This window comes from Maylandia zebra, linkage group LG10 (genome assembly GCF_041146795.1).
Source record: "Maylandia zebra isolate NMK-2024a linkage group LG10, Mzebra_GT3a, whole genome shotgun sequence".
NCBI lineage: Eukaryota > Metazoa > Chordata > Actinopteri > Cichliformes > Cichlidae > Maylandia > Maylandia zebra.
Window position 1 is genome coordinate 29,400,715 of NC_135176.1, and position 22,554 is coordinate 29,423,268.

General features: G+C 40.6%; 3 protein-coding genes across 8 annotated transcripts in view; 2 read left to right on the forward strand and 1 right to left on the reverse strand.

Annotated features, from left to right (window-relative positions):
- cldn2 (claudin 2) lies at positions 1–7,071 on the forward strand. Of its 4 annotated transcripts, none has more exons than XM_004551153.6 (3): positions 4–392; positions 3,018–3,100; positions 5,084–7,071. In XM_004551153.6, exon 3 carries the CDS (start codon positions 5,129–5,131, stop codon positions 5,948–5,950), a length of 822 nt encoding a protein of 273 aa, XP_004551210.3. In that variant the 5' UTR covers positions 4–392; positions 3,018–3,100; positions 5,084–5,128; the 3' UTR covers positions 5,951–7,071. The 4 variants fall into 4 exon arrangements, with proteins under 4 accessions (XP_004551206.3, XP_004551210.3, XP_004551207.3 ...); XM_004551150.6 differs by having other exon boundaries at positions 5–392; positions 2,426–3,100; XM_076889423.1 differs by having other exon boundaries at positions 5–392; positions 2,966–3,100.
- A 4,005-nt stretch (positions 7,072–11,076) lies between these two features.
- rbm41 (RNA binding motif protein 41) lies at positions 11,077–21,968 on the reverse strand. Of its 2 annotated transcripts, XM_004551146.5 has the most exons (8): positions 21,532–21,968; positions 17,081–17,197; positions 15,599–15,800; positions 14,956–15,160; positions 13,050–13,567; positions 12,600–12,650; positions 12,351–12,498; positions 11,077–11,335 (listed from the first exon to the last, which is right to left on the reverse strand). In XM_004551146.5, the coding sequence occupies exons 1-8, from the start codon at positions 21,537–21,539 to the stop codon at positions 11,196–11,198; spliced, it is 1,389 nt and encodes a 462-aa protein (XP_004551203.1). In that variant the 5' UTR covers positions 21,540–21,968; the 3' UTR covers positions 11,077–11,195. The 2 variants fall into 2 exon arrangements, with proteins under 2 accessions (XP_004551203.1, XP_004551204.1); XM_004551147.5 differs by lacking the exon at positions 12,600–12,650 and having other exon boundaries at positions 21,532–21,962.
- klf8 (Kruppel like factor 8) overlaps positions 20,881–22,554 on the forward strand; it is an 88,452-nt gene continuing 86,778 nt past the window's right edge. The window contains exon 1 of one of the 2 annotated variants that reach the window (XM_012919144.4): positions 20,881–20,905. The gene's annotated coding sequence lies outside the window, so the exon portion shown is untranslated. Of the gene's footprint in view, positions 20,906–21,175; positions 21,392–22,554 lie in introns of those variants that run through there. The other variant, XM_012919145.5, reaches the window with a different exon arrangement.

Consider the following 22,554-nt stretch of genomic DNA (forward strand, 5'->3'; position numbering starts at 1 on the left):
GAAAGTATGCACCAGTCAGAGTCACAAGAGTATAACAAAGGGTCACAGGCTGACCTGAGCTGCCACATTAATATGCAGTGTGCCCAGATAATGCCTTTCTGTGCTTTGTAATAATGGCTCAGTGTTTCTGAGTGTGTGGACGTTGCCCCCTCAGCCTGCTTTGGAGGGGAAGTGACTGGATTATGCTCTAATCTCATTATGATGCCGCTGCCATGTGAGGGCCGACTGGAAGGATTAGAAACTGAGGGCTCAACTTCGACAAACCAGCTGACTGTAATGACTGCTCATGCACACTCTTATGGTGCGTGTCAACAGCTTACACGGCACTGACCAACAAGGAAGGACCATCCCTCTCGTCTATCAGCAGTAGATCCACCTCCATGGTAACCATGGTAGGTATCATTTGCTTTTGTAATTTTCTGCCTCTGTGCATCAACAGCCTTCAGACTGGCAAGCCTGAAAACATTTGATAAATGATGATAGGCAGAAGCTGGCCAAGTCTGGTGTCAGCCTCACCCAGAAGTAATATATTATGGCAGCATCAGCGTAACTTTGTGCTGAACATTGGGGGGATCGAGATCTCTGTCTAAATAAATAAATATATCTGGGTAAATTCCCAGATGATTATACATGCAACTATTTTGCTGGTAATACCTGAAATGAGCAAAGAAAATCAACAGCCTATTTATGCAAGATAATTCATAATTTTATTGGGGGGGTGTTATATTGGTTGTGTCTGATTATTGGGGGGATCATAACCCCCCTGACCCCCCTGGAAATTACGCCACTGTATGGCAGGTTTGAGTGTGGATGGTGGGAGATGCCATGAAAATGTTTTCTGATTCATTAAAATTTGCATTTAAACATAAATAAAGTATAAGATGATAAGGCATGAACTTTAAAACAGAACTGCAGAATTAATTCATTTGGGAAATTTGCTGGTTTTGTGTCTGATGTTCATGCTTTACAAATTTTGTGTTATATATACACCTCCTATTTAATATAAAGGCAGCTAAAGATAAAATGACAGCTTGGAGGAAGTCATTAGTTGCCTCTAAAAACATATTTATTTATTTACAAAATTACCTTTAGTTAGCAAAATTGTTTTACATTAAATTTACTCTATTTATAAATCATTTTTTCTCTGTGTAAAACTTACTACTTTACATAGCATTTTTTGTAACATAGCATTTTATAATATTTTTTTATTTCAACTTGTTGAGTTCCTATATTAGATTTTTCAAATTTTTTGTATCTATTTTATCTTTATTCTTTTCTTTTGTGTACATTTGACCTTGTTGAGTTATTTCTTATATGCTCTTGGCTATCTTAGCTTAGTTTAGCTTAACTTAGCTTAGTTTAGCTTAGCTTAGCCTAGCTTAGCATATCCCCTAATCATAGCTATAGCTAGCTAACTAGGTATAACACATTCTTGTTGCTTTAGGCAACATATAATCATATTATATAATAAAATCACATAAATTACAACAATATTTCAAAACATTAGCACCACTAAATTCAGCTAATATCTAATATAAAATTGGGCAAAACTATTTTAAATGTAAAGAAATAAGTTGCTTTAATGAGACAAGCTGGTTGGTTGACTTTTTGGCTACCTTGCCTGAACATAAAACGCCAAAAGGTTTGTGACTGTATGCAACCAGCATTACTTCTTTGTTTATTGCTCAGTTATAACATGTTGGCATGTAACACTGGGTAGCACACTGGATATATAATCATTGATTTACCTCTTACTGGAAGTAGTTTTTTTTTCTTGATCAGGTTTTCATATTATGATTGTTTTAAGCCTCTGGACTAAATATATAAACATTAGATAATTTTGAAACTGATCATTTGTGTCTCATTTTTGTAAAAAAAAAAATTTTCAGTCAAAAAAATATGAGGAAAGTCTTCATGATATTTCTAAAACATAAACAACAAGTGTTAAAAGTAGAAAGAGAACCCAACTTAGGCAAACGAAGTCGAAATTAGAATTCCTGAGAAGGACATTTGCCCTGTAGCTGTAATATAAGAGGTCAAAACATGTCTCTGCATAAAAAAAAAACAACCCTGAGTAAATTGAGCAGATTAATATGAAACTAAAACGATTTCTGCTGGGAACCCCACACTTGCAAAATATGAAATTAAATAAAATTAATAAAAAATATGCTTTTTTTCCATCGTCCTTTTGTAACGTTTATCACCTGAGGGTGTTTTATTTCATTGCTCATTTTAATTAAAAATGCAAAGAAGTGCTCACAAGCATTTTTTTCTTGAAATTTCTGCAGAGTGAGCTGGATGTTTTTTCCAGTTCCATAAAAGGATGACTGATTTAGGCGCTTTTCTTGATGATTACACGTTTCGTTAATTTCACTTACAAAAAGCTAATGAAACTCCTGAAACTGTTTCTCTCTCACACACACAGGGGTCCACAGTACCTTTAGTTTTTGGGTCAGCCTGTTGCCGCCAACATACCAAAGGTCTGTTTTGGAGAAATGACAGATGAGAGAATGATTAAGCTGTCTGACCAACCGGGATATGTGTGTCACACAGATGTCAGTGTGTATACATGACAGTAGGTGAAGGTCTGGATGAGGGACAGAGATACGCAAACACGCGACACAGATGAGACGGTGATAGAGACACAATGTTCAGGAACACTGGCGTTTCTTATCCTTCTCTGTTGTTGTTTTAAAGTGGATACCCTGCAACAGGCAGTCCAGAGGACTGTATTTCTTCTTCTCTCATTTCTGAAAGAAGTATTTTTTTCCCCTTCTTGGCTCCCTCGGTCTAATCTAAGCAGCAGCAGAGTAAGTGGCATTTTAAAAGTACAGCAGCTGTGACTATGTCAAGGTCTGAGGAAGCAGTCAGAGTCTGATACAGCAAGAAAAAGGCAACATTTTCTCTACTGGAGAAGCAGGAGCAGGTTCAACAGAAATACCAGTGGTGAATCTAATCTGTGCAGGCTGCAGGCTCTGCTCTGTCTTCATCCTCTACCTCCTCATCCTCTGCTCCAGCTGCAACTTCACACCCTGCAGCAAAGGAAAAAATCTTCGACTAGTTCAGCGCCTGGCTGTTCTATAACCTGCAGCACTCTCAGGTAAATGCATGGAAGTGAGCTGTGTGTGTTGTCACTGTTTATTCAGGAGGAAGGATGTGTGGACTGCAAAACTGAATCAATGTAACACCTCACAAAAATTGACTTTGACAGTGAATGAAGAATTTAGCTATTATAAATGTGGCTTAGATGCCAATTAAGGATTTAAGTATCCATTTCACATTATTTTTTACAGGACATAGTTGCCTTTGGGAAGGGCATCTGTCAAATCTCACATGTGGAGCTACCCACTGTGGTGACCCTGTCCAAATAAGGGAACAGAGCAAAGTTTGTCAGTAAATTTAAAGATTTTCAATGAATACTTGAATTTCTTTACACTTAAAGAACGCTGATTTGCTTTTTGGTGGGTTACTGTGCATTGGTTTTAGTGGTGTGAACTGTATGAACTAAAATTACTTTGATTTCTCTGGTGGGAATATTGTTCAAACAGCCAGTGTCACCTGCCACTGTGTCAGCGGTAGATTACACAGATAATACTTGAACTGAACCTTTAGTCATTCACTAAACACAAACTGGACCAAATAGGACAGAATAAGAAATCTGTATGTGAACATGATCCAGAATGGCCGATGATTTCTTTGAGTCAGAGCTCATTAAAGGAGGACAGAGGCAAACTGTAAATCTGTTCTGTGGTTCTTTTTGTAAAACATGGATGCCATGTCCTCTGGACTAAACAGGAAAAATGGTACGTGCTTTACTACCTCTGGAGTTGGTAGCTTGGTTCTATGCAAAGTTCAATACATGTTGCCATTCAGATGACACCTGTATCAGTGAAGGCTTTTCATACCTCAGAGTGACAACATCCCTCTCCCGAAAGTCCAGACTTGTTAAAAGAAGACAGGGCACTGTATAGAAGTAAATGTGCCCCTGTTCCCCGTATTTTATACCCCTTAGTATCAACAGAGCAGCGCAGAAACACCACAGTTTACCTGAGTATCGCTGACTGTGTCCATGCCTTCGTGACCACAGTCTACTAATGGCTGCTTCCAGCTTGATATCGCACCAGGTCACAAAGCTTGAATGATCCCAAACTGGCTTCTTGAACCTCCACAGTCATCAGATCTCAATCCACTAGAACACCTTTTGGGATATGGTGCACATCAAAGATTTGCATCATAGATGTGCAGCCAACCAATCAGCTGAAAGTAAAAAAGCACAAAGTTAAAATGTTAGCATGGATCAGAATCTCTAAGCACTGTTTCCAGCACCTTGAATCAAACCCAGAACTAACAAAGTGTACATAAGTGTGCATGGCCGGTGAGTGTATGAGAAATGAAATGTAATGATGTTCATCTGAATGCTGCTTAGCTTCCTCTCCTGTGATTACAAGGTTAGCATTAAACTTAAAACATTCAAGTTACAATAAACTGTAACTGAAAATCCAAGCTACTCTGCACACAACACTTGAACTAAATGACATTAACAAAATGTGAGAAATGAAGAACTAAAAACAAAACCCTCTTTGATTTAGGCTACTTTTAATTAGCTAGTATAACTGGTTAGCTTGCTACCTGACAATGCTAAAGCTAAAACTAATTCTAAAATTAAAGAAAAAAAGCAATAACGTTTTAAAGTATTATCTAAAATATGAATCTTACTCTGTAAAATCATCATGAATGTTATATCATCTAGTATTTTACAACTTTTCTCTATTAGCATACTTAGCAAGCTAACAAAACTAAAGCCTGTTTTTTTAATATTACAACCTGATGTTTTTAGACAATAAATCTCCATTTAAAAAAAGCACATATAACAAAAATATTTACTATATTTTGTATAGTAATGTGACCAAATTACAGCTATTGTAATTACATTTCTTTAACCAATATTTTTCAGCTAATTAATGAGAATTTTATATAATTTAGTTTAACTGGTTGCCTTGGGGTTTTTGCAGTTATGACAAAATTATTATTTAGTATTTGTTTATTTATAGTATTTAATAAAATATTTCTGTGGGTTTTGCAGGAGCTCGTCTCTTCTGGTTGCTTCTGGGTGATCACAGTTACGGCTATGGCATCAGCAGCTCTGGAGCTGATGGGCTTCTTCCTGGGCTTACTGGGGATGCTGGGGACCCTGGTGGCCACAGTACTTCCATACTGGCAGATTTCTGCACACGTTGGTTCCAATATTGTCACAGCTGTGGATAACATGCGGGGCCTGTGGATGGAGTGCGTCTATCAGAGCACGGGGGCCTTCCAATGTGAGACCTACAACTCAATGCTGGCTTTGCCTTCGGACCTGCAGGCTGCTCGTGCCCTCATGGTCATCTCCATAGTGTTGTCTATCCTTGCAATTGCTATGGCAACTCTGGGAATGCAGTGCACGCTTTGCTTGGAGAGCTCTGGTGGGGTTAAGAGTCGTGTCGCCGGTGCAGGTGGGGTGTTATTTGTCTTTGCAGGCTTTCTGGCTCTCGTACCCGTGGCGTGGACCACACACGAGGTGGTTAAGACCTTCTACCTTCCAAATGTACCTCAAAGCATGAAGTATGAACTCGGAGAGTGCCTATACACTGGGCTGGCCTCTGCACTCATTTCCATGCTGGGTGGGGGGATGCTATGTGTGTCATGTTGTGAAGAGCAGGAAGGCGGCCGTGGGAGACGCCACGGAGGCGGATATCCGTACCCAGTAGGAGGCGCCATATCGAGCACAGGTGTACGAACAACCTCACAGACCTACCGCAACCCCACCCTGCAGGTGGGGGGTGTCAATACCCCCAGCAGGGGGCAGACACTAATTCGTAGTGCAAGTGGCAGTTCAGAGTCGGGTACACATGGAGCCCAACGAGCTAGGAAGCCCACTGCAGCAGGATATGACATCACAGGATATGTCTGAGGGGTCCACCTGTCCATTACACCTTTAACTGTAATTGCCTCACAGCTTAAGTTTAATAAATGTATTCTTATAGTGTATCTAAATGAATGCACATTGTCAGTGTTTGCTGGATTTTTTTGAGAAGCAATTGTGAAATTTCAACAAAATTACACAGCAGAACTATTAAAGTTGTGTTTCTGTACTTGTTTGACCTGTTGTCTATAGTTTTCACACGTTTGCATTGATAGAAAATTGTCACTTTTTTATCTTTATTATCAGTCTTTTACTATCCTTGTGAAATATAAACAAAGTAGACAAAAATGTAGGAAAAATACATGAAGACATTGTCAATAAAAACAGTTTATGAATGGTTTTCATTACGTGAACGTGTTCTCATTAGCTACATAGATGCCTAGCTTTTGCTGCATGTGCAAAAATCTAACTAAAAGTTTTCTACATAGCAGCCAAAATGGATGTTTCTAATCTAAATCAGAAAGAATACTTCTCACAGTACTGTATTACCTGAAACCGATGTTGGACTGTGCCTGCAAAATGTAAACTATAACTATAAATTGTATTAATTTCCATCCTATTTGAAAATTTGAATGCATTTTCAAAGAATTACAAGTGCCTTGTACATTAATATCAGTGTATCACAATGAGATTTCCAGTCATGCAAAATATAAAGAATATTTGTTAAATTTGAAAAGGGAAAATCATGATATTAACGTCTTTAATCTGAATCCTTTGTAACGACCAACAAGGGGCAAATTAAGCTTGTATAGAAGTCCCCCTATATGATTCCCTTAGCAAAGACTTTACTGATGACCTTATGAGTCTCACTGAATACAATTCAAAAGAGCAATAAATCAGTGTACGCTTCAAGTTAGGAAGTCTTCACAGCACTTTGAAATTCATCATCTCAAAGCTTTAAAAACTGGACTTTGCAAACCAATGGGTGACAGCACGATGGCTGCATTCATCCTTTATATACAGTCTATGTGTACATTGACGACGACACAATGAAGTTGGAGTTTTTCGCTGGACAAACTCTGTGATGACACCATTTTTAAATGACCACAAGCATCCTTTTCTGCATTGTACTCTTTTGTATTTGGAAATAAATGTAAACTTTTCCTACATGCCTTTTGCAGAGCTTTTCTTTCCTCCTACACTGCTTTTTCCCTCAGAATGGTTTTGCAGATACTAAAGACAGAAGCAAATGTACTGACCTAAATGAAAAGCACGGGTTAAACTAGTATACGCTGCTAAAAAAATATTAAAGGAACACGTTTTAATCCGAGTTTACCATCGAGTCTTAAACCTCTGCGATATTAATCTGGTCGTTTAAGTTGCAGACTGGGTGTTAATCAGTTTCAGCCGCTTTGGTGTTAATGAAATTAACAACAGGTGCACTAGAGGGGCAACAATGAGACAACAGGTGGAGGCCGGTGACATTTTTTCCCTTCCTCATGTTTACGGACTGCATTTTTTCACTAGATTTGCATTTGGATAGAGTCAGTGTCACTGATGTTGCACATGCAGTCCAACTCCTCCAGGATGACACACCAATATGCTTCATTGCCAGGTTTGCTGTGTCTCCCAGTGCAGTCTCAAGAGCATGGAGGAGATTCTGGGAGACAGGTAGTTACTCTAGGAGAGCTACAAAATGACCTCTGGCAGGCCACTGGTGTGAATGTCTGACCAAACAATCAGAAACTTTGTGAGGGTGGCCTGAGGGCTCAACATCCTCTAGTGGGCCCTGTGCCTGGCAATGTGAAATTGTGGCAACCTGTACTTGGGAGGACATGCGACACACGGGAAAGGGTTTAGAAAGGCTGTGGAGAACATTATGCTGCCTGTAATATAATCCAGCATGACTGGTTTGGTGGTGGGTCAGTGATGGTCTCGGGGTCACTGAGTGACCCATGTGCTCGCCTAACATAAACTCAACCACATAGCATCCATTTGTTCCAAACACACTACCCAGTCCATACCAGTAAAGATATCCAGCATGATTTTTTCCCCCATTGAGATCTGATGTGCTTTCAAAGTGGTTTTGCAGGGACCGTAGACAGAAGCAAACGTATTGACCGAAAGGAAAAGCACAGGTTAATCAATAATGGCTCTGATGCATCAGGTGTCCACAGCAGTGAGTCAGCCTGTGCCAGTGTTTGATGAATAAACAGTGTGACTTCCATGAACTGCTTTAAAGAAAGCATTTAGAGATGTAACTTTTCTTAAATAATTACTCTGAAGCTGACAAATAGGTGTGACATAACCATTAGAAATAAAGCAGACTATCTGACACTTGAATGGCCTTTTAAATTGCAGCAGTTAATATTTAAAGACTGCCAGTGTTGTTTGCGTTTAGGCTGCTGTTTCCCATTTTCTGAACGGGAAAAAGATTGCAGCCCTGAACCGAGGGCAAACAGAAATCCAACACAAACAGACCTAAACAAACAAAACCCTCACTTTAGTCCGATCAATAAGCAGTTTGAGTTTGACTAATAGCTGCATTGTGAGACCGCTCACTGGGTCAGTTTGCATCCACCAAAATGCGATAAAGGCTCTGAGATCTGAGGCGTGAAAAGTTGCCTCAAACTAGTCTTTCTGCCCTTTTAGCCAAAGTCAGCTTTAATGTCAACTAGAATGAATCCAAAATATTAATTACACACAACATATATCAGCGTATTTGTAACTTCTGTTTATGCATAAAATTATTAGATGTACAAGGACTCTTAAAGCTATATACATTATTGCAAGTCTACATTACAGTGCAAGTGATACTGAACAGACATGCACACTGTGGGGGACACCAGTGAGGATTTCTGTTCATTTCAAGTTTTAACCTAAAATCCTGCACACCACAATCCCCTGACCCCAAACATATTTGAGCAAGAGAACGCCGTAGATAAGTAGACAGAGAGCACGCACACCAAGGCTGTGTGAAAGACAAACACAAACTCAAAACACACTTTGAACCCTCCTGAGCACCCCTGTGTCACAGAGGTGCATGCAGCTCTTATGGGAATGTAAACACCTTGTGAATGAGGTCTGTCTCTGTTACTGCTGTTACTCAGAGACACCTGCTGTGAATAAAGGTTGTAGACATTTCCACAGGGGAGATGATACATACACCGTTCTATCAGTATGAACCTGGACTAACGCTGGGTCTGAGAGAGCAATTAACTGCTGCGAGAGCTCATTGACTCTCACGCAGAGAACATTTTATGATCCAAGAACTAAGGAATTACTCAACAGGCTTCATGCCCTGGAGGACGGGGCTGTGGCCCCCCCACACCCTCTAGCAGATCATTACATGAAGGAACCTTTTAAAAACAAGCGCGTCCATGCTCACAGGTGTACACACGGGTGATCACACCCACAAACTACACCCTTTTTGGCTCCTACCTCAAAGCACACTGTGTTCTGTTGATCTTATGTGCTGCACAATAATGTTTAATATTTAGTATTTACTGTCATATTCCCATATATCATTGTGATGCTGTTTATTCTATTACTCTTGTTCTCTTCTGCTTGTTTTCTTTTTTCTTTCTCAGCAGGTGATCCAGGTGATTGATATATGCATTTTTTTTTCTCTGCCCGTTCTGTTGGTTTTTGTCTTTTGCCCTTCTCCCCCGTCCCTCTTCTCAGCTGTTTCTCTTTCCCTCTTTCTTTCTCCCCTTCTTTCCCCCAGTCAAGTCTGTCCCGTATTCAGTAAGTGAAAATAAAATAAACAATAAAAGGTGAATCAAATGGACCATTACGGCAAGGCTGGGATGGTCAGTTTGGTAAAGTAAATCCGTTGGGCATCTTTCTTTGCCTTTAGACAACAATTCTGATGGCAAAAGAGCCAAACGGGACAGGCCAAAAAAAAAAAAAAAAAAAAAGGAATTACTCAACAGTGCTCTACAGTAACCAAATAAATATACTGAAGATACCAGCTGACCGACCAATACAGCATGAGAAAGAACATAATCATAATGTGTCGGTTTACTAAGAGAAACAAAAAAAGGATTGATTGGGTTCATTCAGCTACCAAAAGTGAATCTTATATTTGTAATGTGACATAAATCATCAGGTTAACTGGAGTTTAATATGAAGTACCCCTCCACATAATGTACTTTCTGTTGTTTATATTTTATTGTACTTATATGAAATTAAAATATCATTGAATTCAAACTATTAGAACTTACAGTAATTTGGTCTTAAAAAGTGAAATGTTTTACTCCATAGGAGTGCCTGCAAACTTACTTTTGGCTTAACAGCAAAGGAAGTGCAGCTTAGAGCTGCTGCACACTAACAAGATGAGAACAAGAACAAAAAAAATGTTTAGTTTAAATTAGTTTCCTTTTTTATTATCTGTCAGGGGAATGCTTTTAGATGTTCAGAAGAGTGCAAAAAAGTGTCCAATATAGCACCCCAAAGTAAACATACCACATGCTGGCTGTGACAGAGAGTAAAACTATTGTTTCCTGCTTATTTCTTTTATTTTTGTTAGTTTCATAAAATAATTTCTAAAGTCTAGCTTTTACTTTTATTTAAGTTAACAAAAAATGTTTTTTTTTCAACCTTGATTTTAGTTTTTAGTCTCTCAAAAAGCTGCTACTTCATATCCAGTCAACTTCTCTTAACCTTAATGACCGAATGGCTCCATCTAGTGCCCACATATGGAATAGCAGTAAACTCACACCTAAACCACTAATGAAACCTTCACAGAAGCCCTGCGTGTTAAACTGCAGTGGAAAATAAAGCAGCTGTAAGAAAATGTATATAAGCTGAAAACTGTGGATTGTGTGCATCGACTAGGACTGCTTGCTCAGTTAGTTTCACAACAAAAAAAGACATTTCAAAAAAATCTTGCTACAAGTCATAAAATAATTATTGCTTTAAATAATCTAGAAAGAGAACATTTGATAAACTCTAAAGTAGATACAGTAATGATGTGAAATGATGAAGGGCGTTTTTATATATGAAACAAGTTCATGTGAAGTCTCTTCGTGTGACATGAATCAGATGCTTGAGCTGACTCGAAAAACAAAAAGCTTTTCCCGAGAAACAGATTTGTGTTACTGGATGCTTTAAGATTCTGGATCATTTAAATATGTTAATTATCAAAATAAATGACACACAGGCGCTGCTGATAATAATAATAAGCCAACGAATCCAACTTTATATCCACAAAAAATAAGTACACTGTAACATTAGTTTCAGCCATTCACAACAGTCTAATTTACATAAAAAACATTTTTCTTCTGTTTATTTATTTCTTCTCCTCCTGCCCTTCCTTCTCCTTCTGTTTCTCCTCTTCCTGTCGTTCACGGCCAAATTCGACCACCAAAGGTTTCCCAAGCAACCGGTATCTGTGGACTAACTGCAAGGCATTCTGGGCCGTTTCAGCATCTGCCAAAGAAAAAGAAACATGCCAAGTAACACCCCAAGGAAAGAACCAAAAAACTAAATAAGGAAAATAACAACTCCCACTCTCTGGATTTCCGGTTTCATGAGGGGAGAGTCTGGAATGAAAGGACCCCCGTGGAGCTGCAGAACAAATGTAATGTATGTGTTTTGAATCTCTGTAAGGTTTTCTTGTGGCCAATTTTCATCAATTTATCATGTTTTTGTTTTTTCTAGACAGAATGTGCATGGATTGATGTTGATTGTAGTAAAAGACTTTTCTGTTAAGCCTAGGCACGCCATAGCACCACGAGCTGCTTTCGTGGCTTCCGCCATTTTGATTTCAGGCATGAAGCCACCAGTAGCAGCAGAGAATTTGGAGCAGGAGCCTCCTGATACCAATCCCCTTCAACCACTACACAACCACCTGCTCTTTTACACACAGGGAGGTTTCTGTTGTGGTTTAACTACGCCTCGAACGCCTAGTTACTGTTTGTGCCAGGTGCCATCCATAGTGAGAATAAAAGAGGTTTCTTTAGTAAGCATAAGGGGAGGCCCAACAAACAATAACACGCTCTAACGCCTCACAGACAAAGCAGCCATGCCCCTAACTCTAATATCCAGGTGGACGAGTCATAAAAACCCCCATTCCCCTTCAGTGGAGTGGAGAAAGTCCATCCATAGGCTGTAAGCATACTTGTTAACATGCTGTTTAACATGCCCCTCTTTCAGCCATTGAGGTGGTCCCATCAACAAATTGGATTTTTTGGTAAAAACCAGCTGGACCAATCATGCTTTAGCAGAATGTCAGCATTTTGGGCGCAGACTCATTTGCGATGCTACACTTGCAAAAACTGAAACAACATGTAGTTTTTTTTGTGTAGAAACTAGTGTAAAGAATTACTTTAGCTGTCCCGTTCATTGAGTACTATCTCCTTGAACGCCCCCTGCTGCACACCTAGCTGTATTGCAGATAATTTTGCCCTCAGACCACCCGACTCTCACCTCTTATCTTTCTCACCTGGCAGAGTGATGAAAGCCTGACCCTTCATCCTCCCAGTCAGCACCCGGTAAAGCACCGGGGGCCTGTCCATCCTCTCAAATCTGGAGAACAGCGCCACCAGCTGGGCCACTGACGCCTGTGGGCTCAGGTTCTTCACACACAGGACCTACACAAAGAGAGAGAAAGCACAGTGAAGCTGGTCATGTTCTGTAGCGCCCATCTCTTGACTGTCGCACTGTGTCGTGTTGAAAGTATATCTGATGATACCAGGATGTGGCCCTCTGTTTCCAGCTGCAGCTTGGATGTGCTCGCAGGAAACTATAATTACAGTATACAACAATTATCATCAAGCTCAATTTACAAGTGAGTGCCTCTCAACCTGCACATCTTAAAGGTTGTTAATTGCTGTGAGATGATTTGTTCCATTTTAATGTGTCATTTTAGCAGCGCTACTGTGCAGCCAACATACAGCTTCACTGTGCCTTTAATGTTATCCTTATGGGGAACAGGGAATAAATACACCACACGCAGAGGTGGATGTGCACACTTTCAGATGATGTAATGCCTTTATGTTAGATAGAAACAACAATCTGGGAAGTGCTGAGAGCAGAAACTGTGGAAATAATCATTTGGTGCCACAGCTGCCCTAAAGATAAAGGAACTGATCTTTCAGGATCATCGTGAAAGTGTGAGGTTTACAAAGGTAGCTGCTGAGACCTTGGAGGGTTTCCCCGGCTGGTAGTTTCGGAACCTTGGAATGCTCCGGATCCCTTCTTCTGATTCCCGGTTCTTTAGGATTTCTTCATCTGTAATTGTCACAATCTCCCCCGTCACAGTCAGTGGTCTGCTTGGCCCCACCTTTGCTGTTCCGCACAAGCTGCTGATTGGCTGGCTTATATTAATCTGTCTCGGAGGAGCCAGTCGCAGATGCTCTGGTTTGTTTTCAACATGCTGCTGATTTGAGGTGTCTGAAACTGAGTCTGTCTGGACGGATGAGCGACTGTTTCCAGCCTGCAGGTCTGACGGACTGTCAGAAGCGTCTCTCGATTGATTTCTGTCTGTCTGTTGGTTTTGTGATTGGTCAGATTCAGCTGTGTGTGGCGCTCCTGTCGGTTCTCCCTCAGATTTGTGTTGTGAAGCTTGTTTCACCTCCTGCTCCCTGAGAACTTCTCTATAGATAGAGTCCAGTGGGTCAGAGGATGACGCCCCCTGTTGGTTCTCCTTCTTATCTTCATCTGTGATGGAAACAACACAGGTTACACTTTCCTGACATGACACAATTATGACAGATGACTGCAGATTTCTTTTACATTTTGAAATACCATACCGTACTACGGTAAAAACAAGTACAATTATTGTCTCATGCTGGGTCAAAGGACGGGGAAGATAAATGTGTTTCAAAATGGACAACTTAGGTAACTGTCCCCTCTGAACTCCTGCTTAGACTTCTGTATATGTAGGAGCAACGGGTCATATGACCTGAGAGCTTGGACAGGAGTGTAGAGGTAAAGCAGCTCAGAAAAGACCATTTAAGGATTTAAAGACAAATACGAGAACTCTGAAACTGACTCTAAAGAGCACAGACAACCAATGGTGTGAGGCCAGAACAGGTGCTATGTACCTTTATTTACATGTAAAGCAAAAGGCACGATGCAGCTTTTTTAACTAAGCGAAGACATAAGAGGGAAGACTGGCTTTGTCCAACGTAATCCAGTCGAGATCTCAAATGGTTACTGTCTCCAAATGCTGTCTAGAATGGATAGGTTTTATCTTTGCCAAGCTCCTTACCCCAAAAAATCCAGACTTCATGTCATCAAGACCTACAAGATGTATTTTAATTGAAAAGCCATCCTTCCACTTTAACAGGACATAGATCTGAGTATCATTAGCATAGCAGTGAAAATAGATCCCATGCTTTCTAAGAATGAATCCAAAAAGAAGAAGTGCAAAAAGCAGTGGCCCTAAAATTGAGCCTTGTGGGACCCCATATGGCAGAGCAGGAATCAGAGCCAGCAAGGCTGATAATGCTCATCTATTTTTCTCTGCTAGGAGTACACAGTTGTAAGTCAGTAGCGGTTAATTTTGATGGTTACTTCAAACTTTCTTCTCCTGAATGGCTGCCCCTTGAACAGCATGTGGGCGGGGCTTGCGTGCTTCAAATGTTTAGATTGGGGATATCCGCTTTTTTTTTTTTTTTTACATGATATAGACCTAATAGTAGAAAAAACTGCCTGAAGTGACGTCTTTAGAGCCGCCTGAAGTTTCAGCTTGTACAAACAATGACCTCATTGCTGTAAAAGTATATTTATGGCTCAAAATAAGGAAGGGTTCACTTTTTAAATATAATTTAATAATTTTCAAAGTGAAAGCAGCTGTTGCCTCTCAGATGAGAGGTCAACACTGGAGCTTCCTTACTATCAGTTCCACAAAGAAACCACAACTAGTCACTTCTAAAACAGAACTGAAGCTGTGTTAAAGGTATCATGTATGGCCCATAAAGTCAAAATCATACAATCCCTATTCCGGCAACTCTTTCAAACTGCTGTAATGCTCTCGATCAAGACTCTAAAGTGTAATATTTGAGTTTTGACCTGTGACTTCTTTTTCACCAACAACTCTGTACCTCGATGATAGAGCGCTGTGAGGAAACCCAGGCGGTCATTCCCATGAAACAGGGCTTGTTCAATCTCCATCTCCCGGCGTGACAGCGGCCGGCTGGACGCAAAGCGTTGTGGGCGGGACAGAAGCTCCATCCGGGCGGCGATTTTGTCTTTAATTGCCTGCAGGCGCTCTTCCTTTGCACCTGGAGCTGCACACACACCGTGGGACTGTGTGGGAAGAAAGGCATTCATGTAAAGGACATGTGCATTAGCCTTGCTTGAGTGTTTTTCTCTAAAAATAATCCCTCAAAACTTTCGAGAAACTCTTACATTGATGCAATAAAAAAAATTGTGCATACTCTGAGATGAAATTGGTGAAAAGATCCCCACAAATTCATAAGGAAAAACCTCAAAGTCTCTGAGATTTAAGTTACGCATTAACCAGTGAAAACTTAAATACATGATCATGTTGGAGAAACTCTACTATCTCGTTTACCCAGGTTTCCCAAAAAAAAAAAGGTTTTGGACACTTTTTCCGAAAAGTCTTTGACACAGTTGTATAATGGACTCACGACATGTTTTGTGGTGTGGAAACACTCCACACCACAAAACAAACCCAGCCTCTGCTGTTTGGAGCCGCCTCTCTGTCCTCCGGGGATGTTTTACCTTCTCTGCTGTCTCTGGTGCATCTCTGCTCTGCCACAGCTGGATCTCGGTGTCATTCAGGCCCAGCTCCCGCAGGCTGGCCAGTTCCTTCTCCCCATCCTGCAGGGCCTGGAACTGGGAAAGGCTCTTCACTCCTGCTGCCTGCTCCCCAAACGGCCGATAAAGCGCCGCTGGGGCGAAGCACTGCCTCTTGGCTACACATCTGTTAGACAAAAATGATTTCAGAACGAGATCAAAACTAAGCTCTGGAAAAGCAGCTGTAGCCTTATCTGAGACTCTGGTTTAAAGGTCACATGGCGGCTTCAGATGTTTTAGAAAGAGAAAAGACTGTGTGTGTTTCTGTAGCCCCGAGGGCTGTGCTGCTCTGTGGGACAGTGAGGATAACATGACACAGCATCTGACGCTTTTGTTCGAAGCACCTCACAGTAAGAAGAGTGTGGGATTTTTCTTTTATAAAGCACAGAGCGTTCAGTACAATTGAAACGGCATGGCTTTGTCCTCCCACTGAGTAACACAAAAACAGGTCTGATTCTCTCGCTTTAATGTTTATATATTATAACTGTGTGACACGAATTTTATCCAGCGAGAGGTAAACCACAAGCTCGCCAAAACTAAATATATATCAAGCAGATCTGACTTCAGTTTGACCAATAAATGATATCAGTATTAGATTTAAAACTGAGCTGAATTAAAAGACAATTTATGGATTTTATGTCAATATTGACAGGGTTCACAGGTGATCAGGGTCCTTCAGCTGTTCCACACCCTTACTTTAGAATAGAATATCTTTAATTCATTGTAACATTTAACACATACAAAGAAACTGAGTGCAATTCCAACATTGCAAAGGTTGAAAAGTGGGGAACACATATACAAAGCACTAAACTACTGCATTTAAACTTCTTGCCATTTAAATCAAGAGGTGATCAAACTTTTCAAGTTGTATCTCCTAAATTTTGAAACAGACTTCCACAGCTCATCAGGTCTACTGAATCTTAGGTTTGAAAGGGTGAAAGATTATTTTTGGCTCTTGTTCTTCTAACGTGTGTATGCAGGAATGAATATCTGATCATGTGTTTGAAAGTCTGAATATGTATATTTATCTTATGCATTTATTATTATTATTATTATTATTATTGTTATTGTTATTGTATTTATCTTTATTTTTTTAATTTTTGGAGGGTACCTTTCAGTGAGTGCATAGTGTCTGTTTTTGCAGAATATATTGCTATACAGCATTTGTGTAGATGCTAATGCACTGCAGGAGGTCACAGTGTGGTAGATGTAGATGAGGTGTCATATCTACTACTTGTCCTCAGTTCACTTAATAACTGCAGAACTGAAAGAAAATCTACATGACATTAGGGACAAACATTGAAGTTTGTGTACATGATGTGATATTTCACCATACTGGACTCTAAATTTTGCACTGTGCCTCAACGTTATGCAGACATCATGTATAATGCTTTCTCCTGTTCTGACCGTTCAATGTCGACGTCAGTGTGGAGCTGCTGCAGCAAGAGGCCATGCAGCTGCCGCTGGCCCTCGGTCTCCTGCTCTTCCAGCAGCGGGCCATCCTCACAGGGTCGCCGGGTCACTCTGACAAATTTAACACAGACACACAGCAGTTCAGAGACTCACTGGATGCTGATATAAAAGAGATATACCTTTTAAAACTGGCTAAAAAGGCCACAACTAAGTTCACAAGACTGAATCAAGTTGGAGGTGTCAACTAGTACGGCTTTCTAGAAAAAGTGCCTGAAATCACTAAACCACATCTGATGCAAACAACAGTAATAACATCTGTATTTATTTTAGCTTCCCGGAATTCTCAAAATAAAATTAACAACATTGTGAAAAATGACCTCAGATCACCTGCTTACAACTGGTGCTGGGCCATTGTTGACAGTAATACCGGTATAATGTTGGGCAACGATAAGAAAATGAAATATCGCGATAGAATATGGGTAAAACGCGCATGCGCAGTGCCTTTGTTTTCATACACACATGGCGGAAAAAGCATGGCGGCGACAGAGAATGAGGAGGGCGAAAGCGGATTGTTAAATGAAACGGATGAACCAGAATTGGTTTGTAAAAATGCAAAAACTTCAGTGGTGTGGAACTGGTTTGGCTTTCGTCCGTCAGACACACAACAAAGCACTATCTTTGGTAGAGCATGCTAGCGGGCCGTCGTTATTACCGTGTTTTTTGGAAAATACGGCACACTTAAAATCGATCCTTTGATTTTTCTGAAAATCGACAGTGCCCCTTATAATATAATATAAATATAAATTTGTCTAGTGTCAATTATATCGTCAGTTATATCGTTATCGCAAATTTTCAAATGTATGTCGTGATAAATATTTTTGGTCATATCGCCCTGCTCTACTTACAACTGCTAAGAGATGAAAACCCCACAGGACTGAAGGAAGATACAAACACAGAGAATCAGAGAAAGTCCTCACATTAGCGATAATGGGTATTTTTGCTAGAAAAATGATCTAAATGATCTAATATGAGCAATTATACCAGGCCATTGCAGATTTGTGAATTCAATAAACATGGCTGTATTATATGGACATTAGAGACTGTTGATGCTAATTTGTATTTTTTTATTAAATTGAGAATCTGGCCGACAGCAGACGCATATATGTTTTTTTGTCATTGTGTTTTTGAAAAATCCCTACCTCTATTACCAATAAATACCTGCTTTTTTCAGCAAATCATTAAACAATTTACTTGGTAAATTATTGTAAAGTAAATACTGTCTTGGAGTGCCTATCCCTACATTATAAATGCTTTTATCAAGTGCCAGAATTAGTTTGGAATTATAAATCTTCACAAAACACAGAATATTACGCAAGCTTGCAGTAGGTTTTTGCAATATGCACTGATATATGTATGTAGATGCCCTGCAGGAGGTCACACTGTCATATCTACTGCTTGTCCCAGACTCTGGGGTTGTCTGCAGCACTGAAGGACTGTGGGACTTGTTTTAAGGTTAAAGAAATAATCTTACAATTTTGAATGAAAAAGTACTGTTTTGCTTTGAGTAAAAGTGCCAGTTCAATTCTCTGGCATATCATCTTCTTGATTTTTTAGCTAGGAGACAAACATGGGCACACATATTCCTTACCATCGATGCTCATTTGAGCACTGGTGCATCATTATTAGATTTCATTCTATAAAATTTGTTTTAAAGATGTAGTACTGGATTATTGGATAACACATAAGACTCTTTTCTCAAAAAAACATCTTCAAGAAGTTTCAGGCAAAAATTATGACTTAAATATAGACTGGAGATAGCTTGCATCAGCCACATGCAATTTATGTTGCAAACATGACATCACCCATTGGTTAGTGAAGTCTCGTTCAGAAGCCTTGAGGTGCGTGTTTTTGCTGTCGACGTCTTGGTGTTTTGAGACCACGCGTGAGGATTAAGGGCGCGTTTGGAAAAACTGCATCCTCACTAAATTACGAACACATACTGGACATTCATCCTTTCTGACTCTTAGAAAGACCAAAATTCACAAAAAGATCTTATTATTCTATTAAACATTGATCAAAACTAGTGACTCAGCCAATCATCAGGTCATCAGGAAAGTGTTCACTGAGGTCAAAGAGAACGAGAGCACAAGCCAGTTTTCTCTTAACTTCTACAGGACTGGAAGTCTTTTGTTCTGTTGCGCATTAAACAGAATAAAGGTTTAAGGCACGTCTGAGTTGACTTCACTGTGTCTATCATTTATAATGTCTATTTCACCCAAAACTAAGCGTCCTTAGCCAGGTAGCCTAAAACACCCACTACAGCCAACAGTTTGTCAAACAGCTCTGCCTACTTCCCACAAATGCCTTATCTCTAGATGCCAGAATCTCAACAACACCTGGGTGTATGTCTCATTCCTCTAAGTCATGGGAGTCTAAGGAGCCTGGAAAGAAAGCGACTGGACTTCTTTACGTTTTGGGAAGATGTCTACTTCAGTTCCACAACTTACGATGTAGTCTTGAGATTCCTTCCCAGGCATCTCAACCCCCACTCACATGCTGCGTCTGGTGACCTCAATAAGTGACATAATAGGGTGAGGCAAAGTTTTACAGTGGTATCACCTTGGCTCATGTGATGAGGCACACGATTAATAGTGGGTCAACAACCCTCTTGACGGACAACCCTCTCTAGGATTCATATACCTGGGACTCTCCACGGTTTGAAGAAGCCTCTTGTATTAGAGGTGAAACGTTTTCACAAAACTTAAAGAAGTCCAGCCATTCTCTTTACAACCTCCTTAGACAACAGCTGGATGTGAAGAAACATCAAAGTCTACTTGTACAGTGACCTTTTGACATCTATTAAACGTATAGACTTACATATGCGTTAGCTTGGATGTTGCACCCGGTGAACATGGATTTATACATGTTTATTTAAATGGAAACTATGGTGTTTGTGTTTGTGTTTTTCCACTCTCTTCTGCATCTCCTGCACACATTTAAATGATCTGACATACTGCTGCTCCTGTTACCTCTCCTTACTGTATTTTCGATCCACCATAAAGCAGATCCTGTATTAAGTAAGAAAGGCCAGAAAAAATTTCAGGCTTTAGTTTTTGAGATATTCACGCTCAAATGCAAAAGTGCAAAAAGAAGTGGATGGATAGGCCTCTTTAAAAATAAATATCTATGAAGGTATTTAATACTGAAGCTAAAATTTCACAGAACTCAACATATATGTCAAATTAATTGGAGCTGGTCGAGCAGAAAATGATCTAAAAATCTGATGATTTGAGACGGAACGACCCTGATGTAACACAAATCTGCTACTTGTGAACATCTCTATGTCTATCACATTACCTGAAGAATACACGCACACACGTTCAGGGTAAGGTAATGTGAATGGGAAAAGAACCAGAAGGTAGGTTTTTGGACTATTTGAACACTTTCACCACAGCCTCCATCTCATCTATTAATCCTATTCCTCCTCCGTCACGTCGGCCCTCTGCATGTCCTCCTTCACTACATCCATAAATCCTTTCTGCAGTCATCTTATTTTCCCCCTGCCAGGAAGCTCCATCTTCATCATCCTTTGTCCATTATATCCACTATCCCTCCTTTGCTCACGTCCAGACTATGCCATGTCTCCAAGCTGCTCAACCTGACCTGTCTCTGTGACACACGCATTCCTAATCCTGTCCGTCCTGGTTACTCCTCATTGGGTAGCCCTCCTGACACACCCACCAAACGACAGAAAACAGACCTCGGAGCAGTTGCACACCTTTTTCCCCGCACTGTTGTACAGCGTGATTTCAGCCCCAGGTAAATTAGCCCACGTTAACTAGTAAACTCTGTAGGGCATGCTTCTCCAGTGCAAAGAATTCTGCTTATTTTTATTTAGATATTTAGCAGTTTTTGAATTTAGAAGGTACATAATCATACTTTATTTGTGCTTTTGTTCACGGTGCATTTGTATGAATACAACATGAGTGGTTGCTCTGAAAAAGCCCAATGCTATCCCACCTACAGAGGAAGCCAAAATACAACCTCACCTTGCTTTTGGTGTGCAGGAGATGACGCTAACGTATTTCTGTTATTTTTAAAAAAGATTTTTTAACATTATCCAGATCGAAGGTAACGGAAGACTCTCCCACGAGACGGGAGACGGTCCGTGCTTAACAGTAATCTACAGAAGTGCTGAATAAACATGTAAAAGTAGTTTGTAAAGCTGCTAGCCTGACAGATGAGCTAACGCTACATGAGTTTAGCTGCTATCTCCATGACAACATCCTGAGGTAGACGTAAAAGGTACGTAACGGATTTACATTGTTATTTTTTTTCCTTACAGCGTCGTTGACCGGGGTCTAAAACCCAACGTGTTTGATTCAAGTGGCACAAATGTTTGAAATGAGTAATATACAACAAGGATAACTGAAAGTTTTGTTTACCTCCTCATGTTTCCTGGCAGAATTGTCAGTTCCGGTGTGGAATCATGGGAAATGTAGTCCAACAGAAACTAAACTGTTAGCACCGTTTTAATGTTTACAGTTGTGGGAATTAATAAAGACAGCGTATCGCACCTATGTGTGATATTAACCTAACCCCAAATTATGGGTATTTGCGGAGAACCCCCCCCAGCAAGAACATTTTTAATGCAAAACCGGGATTACTAAAAAGCCTGAGGTTCTTAGACTGCACATTACACACTGCACATCTCCTCTGCATTATTTGGCTCCGTTTTGCGCTCAATATGCAAATCCTCATCAGTCTTGACATGCAGACTACATTTTTTCCTTTGTGCAAAATCCCTACTGAAGAAAAAGAAAAGAAAAACATAATAACGCCCTCGCACTTGCCACACCCCTCTCTAATACCGAGGGTGTGGTTATGACTACATCTTTCACCCGAACTGGCTGTGCCTCTCCTCCTTCCATCTTGGCTGTGCACGGTGTCACATTTATCAAACCAAATGCTGCAAAGCCTCGATACATTTCCTAACGCCCCCACCCTCCCCGCCCAGCTTAAGTGTCCTCAATTAGCTTGCTGGGTGACGTCAGTAAGGTGACATGGGTGTTTCTCTTCATCATCATCCGTGGGCAATAAGCTGCTGCAGCACAGCATTGGTGCATGGGAGAGGAGGTAATGTGGAGAGCAGTGCTGGTAGATGCAATTAAAGCCCCCCACACCTCCACACCTCTCTCTTTGCATTTGTGCGCTGGTGCTTCTGCAGCAGCTCCTCTTGCACTGCCCGCCCGCCCGCCCGCTGCCGGTGTCGGGTCGCCGGCAGAGCGGCCCCGCTCCTCTGCAGGGCTGCGCAGCTCCTGACTGACAGAGAGATGAGGGGTGGGGACGCAGGGTGGGGTCACAAGCAGGGAGAGGCGGAGGAGGAAAAGGCAGAGAGAGAGAGCCCAGCCCTTGAATACACGGCAACAACACGCCGACAGAGAGAGAGAGGGAGAGACACAGAGAGA

Coding starts and splice junctions, on each gene's coding strand:
- rbm41 (XM_004551146.5), bottom strand. Junction 15,801..17,080: donor ACTGACGTCGACATTGAACG/GTCAGAACAGGA, acceptor TTTGTCTAACAG/ATGTGTAGCCAAGAGGCAGT. Junction 13,568..14,955: donor CACAGCGCTCTATCATCGAG/GTACAGAGTTGT, acceptor TTTCCATCACAG/ATGAAGATAAGAAGGAGAAC.